The sequence below is a fragment of the Pleuronectes platessa genome, chromosome 13 (genome assembly GCF_947347685.1).
Source record: "Pleuronectes platessa chromosome 13, fPlePla1.1, whole genome shotgun sequence".
Classification (NCBI taxonomy): Eukaryota; Metazoa; Chordata; class Actinopteri; order Pleuronectiformes; family Pleuronectidae; genus Pleuronectes; species Pleuronectes platessa.
In genome coordinates, this window is record NC_070638.1 from 18007076 (window position 1) to 18024943 (window position 17868).

Genomic DNA, 17868 nt, shown 5'->3' on the forward strand with positions numbered 1-17868 from the left:
TCCCAGAGACACTTGATACTCTGGGAATGTCCTGACTGCTGCATGAATATCAGTCCCCAGTCACATGTTGGTTCATACCCGACAGGCAGCAGTAGTAGTGTGATGCTTATACAACCATCCTCATTGCCTGTCAAGATTATTTCACTGTTACCATGGAAACCGTGTGACCAAAAAAATCAGGTTACCATGGGCAGGTGCATGTGAGGTGCAGTGTGACCGTCCGTGCCTCAGTCTATTTCCTGATGCAAGCTGGCTGCAAGTGGAACAGGGCTTTGACAGACAAAAGACACTTTTACACAACTGCTGTTATTTATTTATTTTATCAAAGGAAATTAATCTATGGTAGAAATAACTTTTCAAATATTAGAGGGAAATCATTGGGAAAGTTTTATTACATTTAAAGTAAATCGGAAAGGCTCTAAGAATAGAGGCCAAACATTCAGCACTCAATATATCTATAGGTGTGTGAGTGTTTGTGTGTGTGTCTGTGTGTGTGTTTGTGTGTGTGTGTGTGTGTGTGTGCGCGCGCGCGTGTTGCCCTACAAGACGGCATTTTGATGCACTGCACCAAATTTGGAACAAAAGACCCTATAGCCCAGACCACATCCCTATCCTCCCACCTGCACTCCCCTTCCTGCAACTTGTATTTCAAGACTGAAAAACAGCATATCAGGACCGTAACTAACACACACACACACAGACACACACACAAACATGCGCACACATATCTCTCTCTCTCTCTCTCTCTCTCTCTCTCTCTCTCTCTCTCTCTCTCTCTCTCTCTCTCACACTCTCTCTGTCTGTCCGTGTCTCTCACACACACTCTCTCTCTTTCTCTCACTCTGATTCTCTCGTTGTCTCTCTCTCTCTCTTTCTGTCACACACCCTCCCTCTCTCACTCTCACTTTCTTTGTATCTATCTCTCTCACACACACACACACTCTCTCTTTCTCTTTCTGTACACTCAGTGTAAATGAGGCTTGTCTGTATATGTCTGTACATTTTATACACATATATATATGTATTTATATATACGAAAATATAAATGTGTGTGTAAAGTCTAAATTTTCTATATATATAAATATATGTGTGAGGGTCTACATTTGTATTCCCTATAAATTAATGTATACAATTGACATCCCTGTGTATAAGCTAATTGTATATATTTACACATATCTTGTTGTTTACTTATAGTGTTTTGACAATGTACATATTTTTATTTTATTAGTGTTTTATATTATATAATACATTAGTGTATATTATAATCTGTGATAATATATTTTTTACTGTATACATGTGTAATTACATGCAAACAACATATTTTATATAAATATATACAATTGTGTGTATGTCTGAATGTGTGTAGTGAAGTCTGCACCCGCGCGTGCGTGACTCTATTTGCGTGTGTGTGTTTGTGTGTGCGTGTGTGTGTGTGTCTTCCTGCTCGTCAAGCAGTCAGCAACTTTCGGCCATTTTTGGTTGTTTTCCTCAGCACAGCAGGCTGATCTGAGGAGGAGGAGGGTTGTGCTCCACACTGAACCTCGGGCTGCTGTGGTGGAAGATAAAATGATCCAGGATCAGCGTGTCTCGGTGTCATGCCATCCCCCCTCGCGCTGCTAGGTGCGCGCCAGCCTCGCGATAGCCTCGCCTACTGGAATCAAACCTCCGCTCGCGCACTGGATGCTGAGAGACGCGCGGTGCGTTGTGTTGCGGTGCGTGAGGTGCGGTGCGGTGCGGTCATCATGCAAAGGTTACACCGGATCCGTCTCAGCGAGCCCGTGAAGAAGAAGCCGCTCTTCCGCAGGACCCGCTCGGGTCGCAGCGAACGAGACATTTAGCGACGGAAGAAGCGACCAGCTCTCGTTTCCGGGCCTGTTCGGCGACAGCAGGTGTCGATGGACTCAAGTTTGGGATTTCCGTGAAAAGGCAGAGTGAACGCTGGCCCCTCTCGGCGGTAAAGTGGCTTCATGAGTGTCCAAAGTAACAGTGGAAGTGGTGGTGGAAGTTTGGAGGCGACGCCATCTTGGTCGCAGCTCTCCTCGTCCCCAACGATTTCTCAACAACATATAACGGCGACCGCAAAGAGCAAGGAAGGTACATACCAGCCCGCCGAGGGCACCGCCGACCCTGCTCCCCTGAAAGTGTGTTCCCTGCGGGAGAAGTGGGGGGTCGGGGCCGTGTCGAGCTAACGTGTGGTGGAGTGGAAATGGATGTCAAGTTCACTGATGCCGTGAATTGGGAGCCAAACGTCAGCTGTCAGTGGAGTTGATGGCCAGTCTGAGTAGCAGCGGGCTATCGTGTCTGCACAAAGGCAACGCTAGCTCCTCGTTCAGCGGCTGTCAGCCCACAGGACTCCTGCTTAGTTTGTAGCGACGCGGGGCGAATACTGTGTTTTTAATGGCAGTTAGTAACATCCAGCTCTTTAACAGCAGCCTCGAGTTAGAGAGAGGCAAACAACGCAGCAGCGGATCCATGAATGCACAGCGATCCATGTCCCCGCTGCGGGGAACTTGTGAACAGGCCCCGTTTCATACTTTGTGCTCAGTTTGGAAGCGGCTGCTTTCACCGTGTTCTCGACGGTGTTGCTTACTGTGGACGTGAGGGTGATTATAACAATGTATCCAAGTCTATCGGTTATAGGTCATTACACGTTTATTCACACATGTATGTCGACAGCTGTGGTGTTAACAAGTCGTCCAAAGCAGTTCAAATCACTGCTCCGGGATGTTGTCTGGTTCGTGGACTTCAATGCCAACTTCGGAGTCTCAAGTTTTAATGCACTTAGACACAGGGAGCCGCTGGAATATGAAGCTCTAGCTTTATAGACGTAAAGAAGCCAAATCACTGTGCCTTGTCCTTAGGTAACCTCACACGGGCCTTGACGTGAGCTCTCAGTTTCTGTGCACAAGGGTTTCATAATGTCCATACTGCCTTTTAGGGCTCGCCCCTGTGCCAGACGCTGTGTAATGATGACAGCCAGTAAATGTCCAATAAGGAAACAAACACTTACAGCAGCAGCACCCAGCTGGAAGCACGGGATCTGTGTGTGTGTCTGTGTGTGTCTGTGTGTGGGTCTTTCCCTGGAAACGGGTCGTCATGGAACAGGGCCCAGTCAGGCAGCCTATATGTCAGCCTATCTGCTTGTATTAGAGTCGTTTTATATTGTGGTCCTGATTTACACCTGTAAAGGTTTAACACGCAGACATCCTCATCTCTGAGTGTATACTGAGGAAATTAAAATGTAAAACCAGGCTTTGAAAACTAAAGGCAGTTTCCTGTTTCAGCAGTGAGATGGACACTTTTGCTCATTTGTAGCATCTTTTAGACACAATGCTGCCGCTGAAAGGCCCAAAATGTCCATTTAGATTGCAGCATCGCATGGATAAATCTTCGGGGGTCTCAGGTGATGCGTAGTTCCAGAGGTTTTGAGATCCAGTGATTGTGAGAGCGTTGTGCACAGAAGCCGTTGTTGCAGCCTCTGAGAAAAATAGAAGCGCTGGTTGAGGATTGTATGTGTTGGACTCGCTGGCCTCGACTCTTCTCCATCCCGGCTCCCCAGTGGCCGAATGACCTTACTGCTCAACTTAGAAATGCAGTGTCATCTTAAGTATCTACCATCATAGGATGCAAGTGCACCTTTTCAATAGCTACCTTCTGCACCTACAGTTGAAATCCATATTCTATTTTTATCCCAGTTATCACTCCAATTTTTCTCTAATCCTCCCCCAGATACTGTCCTCCTCTCCTCGTAGTGCTCAGTCTTTCACCTGAGTATTTGTTTTTTAGATTCGTCACACTGCTACGCACTACTCTTTGTTAGTAATGGTGATAATGTAAGTGTTGTAACCTTACTCTGTTGCCCCCCCCCCACTCCTCATACCAGTCCCCATGGAGGAGCTGCACAGCCTGGACCCCAGGAGACAGGAGCTGCTGGAGGCCAGGTTTACAGGAGCTGTCAGTGGCAACACAGGAGGCAGCACTGGGAGCACCAGTGGAGGTGTTAAGGTAACAGATGCTCAGAAATGCTCTTTCCTCGTTTTTCAGATGCGTCACACACACACACACACACACCCACAGTTCAACCGTGGACTAAAGACTATGACTAACTTTATATGAACACCTATATACCGACTAATGACCTCATTCTGGATGAGACACTAATTCAATAATGGTGTTTACATGAGTTGCTAATAGAATCTTCCTTTCATATTCCTGTTTACATGTTAATGTGCATAGTCTGATTTTGATTCATGTCATTGTGTCCACAGCGGCATTACGTCGGACGTTATTCCTCCAGTTTTAAAACCCCAAACTGGAATAGTTAATTGTACGATGGAACCGTATCTCGCAAACAACTCACTTAAAATGTTTATCTTGACTACAACCAGGGTGAGCGTCGTCAAGCAGTTTGTAACTACTGTATGTTAGTGTTGCAAAATGCTGAGCAAACTCTAACAGGAATCTTTTAATGCAATTTCATGTAAATGTAATGAAACTTAGGTCAATTCCAAGTATGACCTTAATTGAGTTAAGATAATAGGAAAAGGTGGTCTATGTGATAGAGTCTAATTCAGACTATTGTGTTGATCAGGTTAAATGCGGAATATTGGTGTCCATGTAAAAGTAGTCAATGATCATCCTAACAACAAGCAGAGCTTACTTGAAGCAGTAAAAATGTTGTACAAAAGGTGAATTAGTCTCGAAGCTTGTGATCATGAGTGACTAACTCTTTGATGATAGCTCAGAGAAGATGTGTTGTAAAAAGCAGGTTAAAGTTCCTGTTTCCCTTAAAAGGACACTATTTGTTACATGGAAAACTTCCAAGTGACACGCCTAATAACTGAAGATTTCAATTCCTCTCAGACGTGGCACACTAGAGGCCTGCCTCTAGGCTTTGTGTGAATGTTGTTTACGTTTCATGAGGTCACAGAGCTTCAATTATATCACATACCTGCACCGACTAAACTATACTGTATATGCTCACTTATTTAATCGTCTTTGTGTGTAGGGCCTGGCCAACGAGTCCTCTAACCACAGCTATGGGAGCATGGGCTCGTCTAGCGACAAGGAGTCGGAGGTAACACACACACAGACGCAGTGACCATTTTAAGTGCAATTAAATGTTACACATTTCATTACACAGTTAAAGGCAGATTTACTACAGTTTTTGTCGGTGCACTGCCCACTCGCCTTTCTGTCTTTCCAACTACCTCCACATCTTCCTCTCTTCTCTCCTCTTTCTAGAACTCTGATTTGAAAAGAGGGAGCTCCCCCGCCTACTCAGTATGTACTTCTCCTTCCTGCTGCTCTCTCCTGCTGTACACCACCACTGAATCCTGCTTAGTTTGGTAAAACATCTGGGATTTATATCTCATTGTTTCCTCCTCTACTTCCTATTGATTTACAGACCCCAGAGAAGAAGCACTCTGAAACGTCCAGAGGGAGGAAAAGGAAAGCTGACACCTACTCAGAGAGTAGTCAAGGTATGACTGACACCACTACAAGATCAGTGTAATGTAATATTTATTACCGCTACTTGCATTAAAATGTGTTCATATTCTTTGCAGGGAAGACCTCATCACGTGGGCCCAAGATCAGCGACTACTTTGACGTGAGTATGACAGCAACTAGTGTTATGCAAATATGTCACTATTTTTATCAGCTTGCACGGGATTCTTTAGTCAATGCAATCCTTTTTTTATGCAAAGTTCCAGGGAGGAAATGGTTCCAGTCCAGTTAGAGGCCTCCCATCAGCTCGTCGCTCTCCACAGAACTCGCACTCTGCTCCAGGCTCAATCGTGAGTTCTTGAAAGTCACACAATTACCTTATCGTTCTGATGAATTACTTGCATGTGACGTGGATGTGAGTCTTTGTGGTATGTGTAACTATAAGGTTTAACAGAACCTCTCTATCTGTAGATCCGGCAGAATAGCTCCTCTCCTACAAGTCTGTGTTTTGGGGAACACAATCTTAAAGCGTCCTCCAGCAAGTTGGTCCAGGTAATGTTAAGCACACAGAAAACACACTTATATTCACAATATCCACATTTTACAGTATTCCCGTAATGCACCATCTGACTTGTACATGTATGTGTGGTCATCTTAGACGGACTTGACAGGGATTAAACTTGCTGCTCTGGAGAGCAACAAGAGTCTGGACCTGGAAAAGAAAGAGGGGCGAATAGATGACCTGCTCAGGGTGAGTTCATTGTCTATATCAGTGATTTTCAACCAGTGTGCCGCGGCACACTAGTGTGCCGTGAGAGATCGTCAGGTGTGCCGTGGGAAATTATCTAATATCTAGTGTTGCACCAAAGTATCGACCGAACATCGGTAGCGGCCGATATTTGCCTCGTTTACCGACATCTGCACATCGGTAATAAACTTGACTTTCACCGGTATCATTGGTATTTGTGGTTAAACCGCTGGGCACGTCCCGCAGCTGGGGGAGCAGTCGCCCCGTCGCCCTCCTATCCACGCCGCCGGAGACTCGGTGTGCGGCACGCCTCAACGTTTTTTGGGGGGGGGGGGTCCTCTTCCGCGGTGCCTCACGGCGTCAGTGGTGCGGGGGCTTTCTTTCTCTTGGACCGCGGGGCGGTGTCCGACGCCGGTGCGGAAGGCGGGCTGTTGGAGGGGACCGGGTACGGCGGTCGGCGGCGGCGACTCTGGACTGCAGTAAAGTGAGCCGTCATGTAGAAAGCCAGCCGCCACTCTGGTTTTTGTTGCGCGTCTACTAATGCCTCATACGGTAAAGCGGTATAGATAGTCAGAGCACCTAAAAAGAACGAAAACACAACTATATTTTAGTTATAGTCTCTCATTTGATTATTTTTATTTTTATCTTCATGGCGTATCTGTTCATGTAAATTATGTATTTTTACTTCAAATTGAAGGGGAAGTCTTTAAAAAACGACTAATGTATTCCTAATGTAGCCATATTTAGATGCTGATTAAAAATATTCCTTGAGAGGTTATAACTCTGTGACTTCGAATGGATTCCTGTTCATGGTGTCTCTGACTATGCTCATACACATTTTTGTGTATTTTTACTGCAGAATAACAGAGAAAATTCGGCTGGCGCCTAGCAGCTGACTTAGAACTGGTGCGGACCAGGGGAATCCGACTGTTTAATTAAAACAAAGCATCGCGAAGGCCCACGGTGGGTGTTGACGCGATGTGATTTCTGCCCAGTGCTCTGAATGTCAAAGTGAAGAAATTCAATGAAGCGCGGGTAAATGGCGATAGTAACTATTGGCACTCAAAACAGGTCAATCTGTTTTAGACACGGTTAAAAGGTCCTGTTTTAAATGATCCTTGTGGTATTTTGTATTTTGACTTGGGGTCTCATTTCATTAAGACCCCAAGGAACATTATCAACTGTGATAAAATGGGTATAATATGTCTCTGATTCAATTTGTGCTCATTAAAAGATAAAAGTAATAAAGGGCTGAAATAATTTAAAATAGTGCTTTTTAATACATTTAGAAACTATATTAGTAACTATATGTATTATATGTACTGTGCTAGGCCATAGAGTGTCATTTTGTGTCATTTTGGTTGGTGGTGTGCCCCAGGGTTTTTGTAAATGTAAAATATGTGCCGCGGGTCAAAAAAGGTTGAAAATCACTGGTCTATATCCCATGTCTTGATGAGACATAGGATGCTTGGATTGGAGGATGTCACCTCATTATACGCTCGTACTATATTTCTTACTCTCCCCTTTGTCTGTCTTTCACAGGCGAACTGTGACCTGCGGAGACAGATTGATGAACAGCAAAAACTCCTGGAGAAATACAAGGAGAGGCTCAACAAGTGCATCACCATGAGCAAGAAATTGCTAATAGAAAAGGTCTGTTTTCACATACTCACGTTTGGACATCGGCCGTATGTTCATCATCACACCACAGCATCTGAAATGTAAAGCTAACAAGAGGGAAACAAATAAACTAACAGCCACACAGTGTGTATGAATGTAACAGAGATACTAAATTGATTACATAATGTCTTTTACATGTAATGTGTTCACAACATGTAGAAGATTTAAAGATTTACTTTCAATGGTATTAATAATGTGCAGACTTACGATGCATTCACTCCAAACGCAGAGCAAACTGTTTATGCAAGAATTTACATACAAAGTCAATGCAAAGATAAAGAACGAAATACTGTAGAGGCCGTTCACTACGCCTGGCAGGAATGACGCGTTTCAAAATAGAAGACGCAAAATTCACATCATTTGCCTTCACTGCTCGAGTGGAAATATTTTAACTAGAGCAAAACATTTGCATGATGCAATGTCGGGAAAGCCAATCAGCATTGAGAAGGAAACTTGTCCGAGACAGGTCCTGTCATCAATACGAGCTTACAGATCATCCAACCGGCCACTGGTCAGCCTCAGGCAGTCATCAGGACGCAGCTCCTGGAGAAGACGGTGAAATTCCCTGATTCCCTGAGTCTCCGGATGGTCTATTGGACCCACACTACTACATTGGCTTCTCCAGCACTTCCACAACAAGTGCTAAGTAGCAGCTCTAGTCACTTCAGAGAGTAGTGCTCCACTTCGGAGGAGAATGAGCAAGTATTCACAGGTTACTTTAACACCTACGGTAAACACAAAATATCCTGCGGCCAAACTTGCATGAGTAACATGACGCAAAAATTTGCTTAGCATTTGCTGGGAATGCAGCATTACACTCACACTAGAAATGGTGCCAACACAGTCACACCTTTCCCATAATTAGTCCAATATTGTCTGGTGTTTTATCTTTGCTTTGGTTCACATCTAATGACGGTAAAACTCTAGTAACATGTCGCTTCATGGGGCTTTAAAATGCCTGGATATTTAGCCTCGTAATGAAAAAAATGTTGTAGTCTTCATGGGTTATCTGTCTTCATCCGTTGGAGCTTGGAATGTGCCTCGTGTGTGCTCTGATTCGGCAAAAGTATCTGCCACAATGGTTAATCTAATATACATATACTGCAGAGATGAGAAACACTCTCTTTAGTTGCTGCTTTAGAGACACCCTCAGCTTCACCCTCATCATTTCTCATCATGTGCGTGTGTGTCTGCCTGGTTCCCGTGCACAGAGCACCCAGGAGAAGCAGTCGTGTCGTGAGAAGAGCATGCAGGATCGCCTCCGCCTCGGCCACTTCACCACCGTCAGACATGGAGCATCCTACACGGAGCAGTGGACTGATGGATATGCATTCCAGAACCTGATCAAGTGAGCCAATGCATTATAATTGTATTTGAAGGGTCCTAAATACACAGGAGAATTGTAAAAGCAGATAATTTTACAACTAGATGAAAACTTAAGATGTTTATCTCCTTTTCCTGTATCTCCTATGTGACCCGCGCCCTCTCCTTCTGTGTCCCACTCTCAACAGGCAACAGGAGGGTATAAACCAGCAGAGAGAGGACATAGAGCGACAGAGGAAGCTGCTGGCCAAGAGGAAGCCTCCAAACACGGTGTCCCCCTCCCTCTCGGTAGCCTCCACCTCTGAACCCAAGCAGCGCAAAACCAAGGTGGTCAATGGCAATGATTCGGACCCCTTCCTCAAGCCCTCCCTGCCCCAGCTGTAAGTTTATTGAAACAAATGATGGCAGTGTGAAACTGGAGGATTCTAGAACTTAGATGATGTTTATATTGTTTTGGGCTTGTTTTACATCTTTTATCTTTTCAATTTACTGAGAACTGAGTGAAAGGTGCTCATTTTGTTTCTAACTGGAGGATTAGAGTCTAATTGCAAGGTGAAATATAACTGAATTCATTACTTCCTGTAGATCATAATGACTGTTTCCAATACAGTGTCTTTGCTCATGTTGTTGTTATCATTATTGGTTTAGACTTGTTTATGTTTTGACAGATTGACCCTGGCTGAGTACCACGAGCAGGAAGAGATCTTTAAGCTCCGACTTGGACATCTGAAGAAGGTCAGTAAGAATATTTATATTATCATTGAGTCTATCAGTCAAACAAAGAATCAATAAAAAAGGTGTATTACCAGAAGATATTTCATTAAGTTTCATCATGAAATAGAAAAATCAAATGTCTGGAAAATATAAACTTTGTGTTCACGATGTGCTTAGTTTCCCACGCACCTGTCTACCAGGTCCACTTCACATAAAACTTAGGCTTCTTCCATGTGAATACATTTTTGTTAAAATAAAAACAGTTCAGGCAAGCAGCTCAGGTATATTCTGTATCAGAAATATTCTGCATACATACAAACACCAGAAAACACATATCACATGACCATTCACATACACTGGTCATGCATCTGTTAGTGTAAGCAGATGCATGACCTCTACTCTCCATTTTGTTAGCTTTGTTTAGAAAATAGTACCAACAAGAAAAGAAAAGGTTTCTGCCCGTCCAGACTAAAACGCAAACCTCTGAGTTTTCAAACTAAAGCAGGAAAAGCAGCCTTTCCGGAGTGTGTGTTTCAGGGGGTTGGAAATTCAATGCATTTTAAATATAGACACATTAGTATAGATGAAGCCATTGTTTAATATAACCGGTGTAATCATCAAATGGCATCAAAATGGTCAAGGCTGAGTTGGATGCAGTACTCCCACATTCAGCTTTAAATAACCAATCATTTGTCAGCAAATTGTTTGATTGCATAAATAACGAATAAGTAAATGTGATTCTTTTTACAAACATTTTAACACTACACGAACTGAAGTGTGAAATGCTGCCTCTCATCTTGGTGTTTGCAGGAGGAGGCTGAGATTCAGGCGGAGCTGGAGCGTTTGGAGCGGGTGAGGAACCTTCACATCAGAGAGCTGAAGAGGATCAACAATGAGGACAGCTCGGCGTAAGTCCAATCCACTCACAGCAAGGGATGAATGGATGTAAACTAATGAGTGTAGATCATGGTTAGATGACTTTTAATTCAGTTTTGCTTTTATCCAGAGGAGTGATACAATCGTCTTTCTTTGCAGATCTGTTGTTTAAAGTCAAAATTGCATTTGCCAGATCAGATCCTAGTTTAAGGCGTTTCCTCCTCATGTTCCCTGATGATATTAAACATCCATGTTCCTCATCACACAGGTTTAAAGACCATCCGACTCTGAATGAGAGGTACCTGCTCCTGCACTTGCTGGGCAGGGGTGGCTTCAGTGAAGTCTATAAGGTAATAACTGTAGTGCGGCACAAGTAATTGTCGTTCTTTTTCACGCTGTGTGAATAAATGTTCGGACACAAAGGTGTGTGTATGATGTGTGTGTGTATTCTTATCCATCACAGGCTTTTGACCTGTTTGAGCAGCGCTATGCAGCCGTTAAAATCCACCAACTCAACAAGAACTGGAGAGAGGAGAAGAAGGAGAATTATCACAAGTAGGTCTCGTCTCGAACAGTTAAATTCTGACGCACGAGGACAAAGTCTCACCGCAGTCACACACTGACTACTCTGACATGTATTTCCTTCCAGGCATGCGTGCAGGGAGTACCGGATACACAAGCAGCTGGACCATCCCAGAATAGTGAAATTGTACGACTACTTCTCGCTGGATACTGACACGTGAGTCCCCTCCGACCTCTGCCAGCTGCCTCCCTGCTGGGTCGACATATCCTCAGGTTACTGGGTTAAAAAAGCATTGTTTACCTTGGTTTTTAGAGTCAAACCAGGATGATCCTACACAGTGAATATTCAAATAATGCATAAGTTGTTTGTAATCAGCCTCTGGGCTTGACGTCAGAGCTACAAGTTAGAGCGAATAACGCAGGGGTAAGAAATATGTGTGATTCAGCACCAGCATGTCCTGACACTGGTTAAGTTTTAGCTGTGAAGTGTTGACTATGCTTGTGAAACCCAAAAGAGTTAAAGAAACTGGTAGCCATCGTTATATACACACACAGATCTCACTGAGTACTTTTATTGCTGACTTTTATTTGTTGTCATTGAGTTGATCATTTAGATCTTTCTCTCCTGTATGTGACCGTGTGTGTCCGTCACCGCCCTCTGATCTCTCAGGTTCTGTACAGTGCTGGAGTTCTGTGAAGGAAACGACCTGGACTTCTATCTGAAACAAAACAAGCTGATGTCAGAGAAGGAGGCTCGCTCCATCGTCATGCAGATTGTCAGCGCCCTGCGATACCTCAATGAGATCAAACCTCCCATCATCCACTACGACCTCAAACCTGGTGGGTCACATTTCCAGTATTAAAAAACAGTTTCTACATCAAGATGTATTAAGACATATTAAACATTTAAGATAAGGTAAATGGTTTAATATTAGTAATTTTCAATTGAATACCGAGGTTGTCGCTTGAAGTGTTTGCATCTTCTTATAAGAGGGCGCAAACTTATAAAATCAGTCATTTAGATCTTTTCAGTTGATCTGAGAGCTTTACTTTTTAGCCTGGTGTCCAATCCTGAACTGAGTCTCACTGTCTGTGTGGTACACAGGTAACATCCTATTGGTGGACGGAACTGCGTGTGGAGAAATCAAGATCACAGACTTTGGCCTGTCGAAGATCATGGACGATGATAACTATGGTGTGGATGGGATGGACCTCACATCACAGGGCGCTGGTACCTACTGGTAAGACACAAACCCTGAAAGCAGACACCAAAATCCCCCAACCAACTTTGGCGCATTGTGTTCTTACGGTTGTTCACATCTTGGAAACATAATGCAACACTGGCAGGACAGCGAGTTGAAAGAGTGAGAGACGGTTTCTGCCAGGTTTGTGTCTTTGAATATGACTCACCAGAGTAAAAACTAGGGGCTATTTTCTCTACTGGCAAATGGATAGAAATCAATCACCTTTCAAACCGGTTTACCTGTGTTAGGGTTAGGGTTAGGGTTAGGGTTAGGGCTGTTATTTTGTATTACTGTAGGATGTTGGTCGGACACCTGAAGGGATCAGCACACATTCCTCTTATACTGCTGACATTATTATTGGCAGTGAATAGTTACTTATTACATTTCTATTCCCTCATTTACAAATGAATACAAAAAATGAACTCTTTTGTGACATGGTTAGTATTCTGTGCTTGCATTTTCAGGTATCTCCCACCCGAGTGTTTTGTGGTGGGGAAGGAGCCGCCTAAGATTTCCAACAAGGTGGACGTTTGGTCCGTGGGAGTGATCTTCTTCCAGTGCCTCTATGGACGCAAGGTACAACAGTACAACAAACTACACATTACACCTTTGAAAGAGCACATGAATTAAACAATTATGATACAATAATAACAGAAATGCACGTGGGTTTGAACAATATGTTATTTATTTCCATTTCCATTAATCTTTGAAATGTAGAAGATAAGATCTGTAGACATGAGCTTTGTGCATGCACTTTAATCTTCAATTCAGTGTTCATGAAACAATAGATGATGGATGAAGCATTGGAAACGACTTTGTATTGTGGTCATGTGAGCGTCTTGTTCTCTGCAGCCGTTTGGTCACAACCAGTCTCAACAAGACATTCTCCAGGAAAACACCATCCTCAAAGCCACAGAGGTCCAGTTTCCTGCGAAACCACAGGCCAGCACAGAGGCCAAGGTAACACACACACACACACACACACACACACACACACTCACATGCATGTGTAGTCACTTAGAGGAGAGGGCCATTGTGTCCGTTTTACTTTAGGCTTGACATCTCATGTTAACTCTACCTCTGTATCTGCTTAATCACCATCTACTGCAAATAGCATCTTCTATTCACCTTAAAATGTAACTTAATTCCTTTCAAGTCAGCCTTTGGTTGATGTGATTCCACAGAAACTAAATGCAGGCTAAAGCCCTTGAGATGTACCAAGGGCTGGGGTTCAGACTGTGGGGTGGGAATGACAGAAGCACCCTCCTCCATCTGACGGATTTAAAGATGAAGTCTTCGCTTTGTGTTGCTTTGATTAAACACCATGAAAAATCAATGTTCTTCTTCACATTGATCCAAACTGCTGTCATTAATCAGGACTATTGTGTCATTTCAAACGTTGCACTGAATAGTTTCAGTGCAAACAGAAGAATGTCTGATAGTTAATCATCATTGTGTCCAATATAAGAAGACATAATCATAAATGAGCTGAGACATGGTGTGTTGTAACTAGTTATGTTATTAATATGCATGTACATAGTATAAATTAAGTATGAAGGTCGTCGAAAAATTCAATCACATGCTGACACATGCTCTACCATCTGAGTCAACTCTAATGGGTGCCAGTAAAAAGATCATTTTCCGGTGTAGTCTTTATCACCAAACAGACCAAACCAAACATAGACTCTCTCCTGTATTGTATCTTTTGATAAACATGAAGAGTGAACGCACACACACTCACACATACACACACACACACACACACACACACACACACACACACACACACACACACACACACACAGACTGCATCTCACTCTCTGAAATCCTCCTGTGCTCTACAGGCGTTCATCAGGCGCTGTCTGGCCTATCGTAAGGAGGACCGGTTCGACGTTCACCAGCTGTGCTCGGACACCTACCTCCTCCCTCACATGAGACGCTCAAACTCCTCCGGCTCCCTGCAGCCCTCCGTCTCCTCTCTGCCCTCCTACTGATTGGCTCTCTCACGTGACTGACCGCACCCTCTAGCCAATCCCGAGGCAGGATTGTTGAAGCTGAAGGATCTTCTTTTTCTTTTTTTTTTACCTGAGCTGCCCTTAAAAATGGATAGGTTGGCAACTGAACAGAATCAAATGAAGAGCTGGATAGAAGAGAGGAGGAGCAGAGGGGATTAACCACCTACAGTGTTGTGTCCTTGAACTCGACCGTGTGAGACAGGTCAGAGAAAAAAGAAGAAAGACTGAGAAGTTGAAGGGAAATGGAAAGAGAGGCGCAGTGGTAGAACAGACAAGAGTTGAATAGCTCCAAATTGTTCAGAGCAGAAAAAGGAAATTATGAAGTTATTGGATTTGTTTATGGACTTTAATAATTAACCCGTCTTAGGAGACATTTCAACAGCTGTAGGAACTGCTAGATGTCCTGTCCATTCCCACCTCTACACCCACATGAACAAACATCCAATAAACCCAACAGAAGGAGACAGAATAGAGGTGTGTGTGGTGCAGAGGAGGTACGAGTGTGTGTGGACGACCTGTTTAACTCTGCAGTCCATTCGAACGAAGCATAAAATGGTGGTTGAACTTCCCCTCTTCGCCCCTCCGCACACAACAGGGCTTGATTTAGAAGTCCAGGTTGTAACCTTGATGGGACTTGACAAGAACAAAAGGAAAAAAAAAAAAGTTCCAGATTAAATTTCTGGCCTCGATTTGCACTTGTGATCCAGACCCTGCTCGACTGGTCCCCCCCACTTGGCATGAAGTACCGCAGCGTGGGCTCGCCCTGGACTAAATCCTCCATTCACATTTTTCTTTTGTTGTTTTGCGAAGCAGCTCAGTTCAGGTCCACTCAAAGTGGACGTGTGAATGTGTCTTAATCCATTGTTGCTGTTCAGGTAAGAGTAGAACTGTTTCAAAAGGGTGGAGTAATACAGCACCATGTCGCCACAGATGCGTCATGAACCTGCCTGAGGAGCTGATCCGGTCTGAGCGACCGGATCAGCCGTCTCTGCGGCGCAAAGACTCGGGGACACAGAATTTCAGTGAACATTTCATGAGTAGGAGACATCGAAGAAATATATAGTCCTGAGGCATATCCTTGCTTCCGAGTGTCTCACTTTGCTCCGTTTATTTGTGTTTCTGTTTGAAAGCTGTTCTCAGTTTGCTGCTATAAATGTTGCTTTTAGTTGGTAACGTGTGAATGGTTTCTCACATATGTGCATACTTGAACTGTGTTAAGAGGAACACTCTCCGAAGCATCTTCTCTGAAATGGACACCTGCTGCGCTGATCGAGGGGGACGCGACACCTTCTTCTGCCAACGACATCAAACGTCCACGTGGGCTCCTTTTTGTTTACTTTCATGTAAAGGTCCAACAGACACTGTTTGGAGCTCGGTCTCATTCTGCTGTGTAGTGAGAGTCGGTCAAAGCCAGCGGAGGTGGGCCCCCGCCCCGTGTTGCAGCATGTTTTACTGCGGCTACAAATCAAGTGGATATATCCAAATGTTGTCGTCCTCTAAATAAAACACTTAACCTGTATGTCGTTGTGACGTTTTACGCAGACAACCCCTAGACACTGGCCCACAGCGCGCCTGTGGCAATGAAGGGAGGTGTTCACAGGAGAGGAGTCAGATGAAGGACAAGTGGGAGCTCGTCACAGGGAGTGGGGGGGTCTCCTCTTTCCTCTGCGCTCTGGCCTGCTCTAACGATATGTTTCTGCCGATTTTCCTTGTCAGCCGTTAAACAAGAAAAACCCAAACACAGTTGAAGTTTCAGTTAAGGACAGGTGAATTAAACTGCAGGAAGTACCTGGTGTCACGGCTTGCTGCTCCCAGAAGAAAGCCGGGGATGGAAGTGAAGTCTGTGTCCACTTTGATTAAGTCTCGTTCCATCCACTTGAGTGCAGGAAGGCAGAAAACAAACCAATCCCCTATTGTCTTCTTCCCTTTTTTACCCCTCCTCTCCTGACAAAACAGTGGAAGTGGTGCTGGCAGTGAAGTGTATATTCCCCCTCTCTCTTCCACCCCCATGATTAATGAGAGCTGTGTGTTGACAGATGCAAGTACAGCCATTAGTAATCTACATGTCAGATCACATTAGTGGTGAGGGGGTGCAGCGCAGGGCCACATCATCCATATGCAATAAAGATCGCTTTACAAGACTTAATTCCTGCAGTGTGACCCATATTTCCTGTCGGCGGTTGCGAGACCTCGGCAGCAAGTGATACAAAAGATGGAGGCGACGGGGCCTGTGTGAAGATTCTGGCACGTTCACATTCTTTACACATGGCGCCATCTGCCACAATGTTTCGCAATATAACGCAGCGGGATTTGCTGAATAATTACACTGATATGACTTTTTACATGAGGCTTAGGCAGATGACCAGTCCTCTCCACCGGTGTTTGGTCTGTTCAGCCTCTTCTGTCGTGAAACAGACTTTCAGGCATTTTCTCTCCTTCTCAGCTGCTTTGTTCCCTCCTGTATTACCCCCTCTCATTTAAATGTTTTTCTTCATTGCTGAATACGGTTCTTCCAATTTAAACCTGGATTTTGCAGGTGTTTATACATTTTTTTTTTTACTTTCACAAAAGAGCTTAGATTTGTTTCACCCCTGTCCATTCGTTTGTTGTTTGTGAGCAAGATGCAACTGAGCTCAATACCGCATAAGTTGGTGGAAGGATGTGTTTTCTTTTATTTTTATTTAACATTGCGATAGGGAATAACATTTTCACAATTCTTCTTGAGAGTAACTCGTGGATCTGGATTTAAAAAGTCAGGGCCACTTATGGGAAAAATTGAAATTATTGTAATTATCATTATTGGATTATTGTTGGCAACGGTGGGTTAAATGCGTCTCAAAAAAATAATCTCTCGAGGCCCTACATCCAAGTTTGCTTTTCTAAAACTGGTATAAAATGCTGGTCTTACAAATTAATAGACATATGCATTAAATTGAGTTTCTCTAAGCACCTCCAACTCTGACAGTTTTCCATTATCCCTAGGCCTTGGTAGAGGTTTGAGCTCCACTGAGTGAAATTCTACTTCACTGTTTGTTTCTCCTAAATATTTTAGCAGCACCTGCTTTTTTCCATTTGTCCATAATTATCAATAAATCACCTTTAATTTCCAGGTGATCAGTGTAAAGTACACCAGCCTGTGATAGGGATGGACACGACCCATCTGGTTTTCCACAGATGAGCTGTACTGTGCTGCCATTCTCCTCCATTAGAAATGTTTGTCCTTGATAACAATAGTCACAGAATATAAAAGAACAGACAGACAGGTTGGACTTCATGAAAGGACACGAGAGACATCATG

General features: G+C 43.8%; 1 protein-coding gene across 4 annotated transcripts; it reads left to right on the forward strand.

Annotated features, from left to right (window-relative positions):
* The first annotated feature begins 1457 nt into the window (after positions 1–1457).
* LOC128454388 (serine/threonine-protein kinase tousled-like 1-B) lies at positions 1458–16089 on the forward strand. 4 transcript variants are annotated; one of them, XM_053437782.1, is made up of 22 exons: positions 1458–2094; positions 3884–4005; positions 5009–5077; positions 5245–5283; positions 5408–5483; positions 5568–5611; positions 5715–5798; positions 5920–6000; positions 6107–6199; positions 7739–7849; positions 9088–9224; positions 9388–9579; positions 9868–9934; positions 10724–10821; positions 11058–11139; positions 11253–11344; positions 11439–11528; positions 11982–12151; positions 12417–12552; positions 13020–13131; positions 13408–13515; positions 14400–16089. In XM_053437782.1, exons 1-22 carry the CDS (start codon positions 1968–1970, stop codon positions 14547–14549), a joined length of 2280 nt encoding a protein of 759 aa, XP_053293757.1. In that variant the 5' UTR covers positions 1458–1967; the 3' UTR covers positions 14550–16089. The 4 variants fall into 4 exon arrangements, with proteins under 4 accessions (XP_053293757.1, XP_053293756.1, XP_053293758.1 ...); XM_053437781.1 differs by having other exon boundaries at positions 1459–2094; positions 5709–5798; XM_053437783.1 differs by lacking the exon at positions 5245–5283 and having other exon boundaries at positions 1460–2094; positions 5709–5798.
* Positions 16090–17868: the final 1779 nt, after the last annotated feature.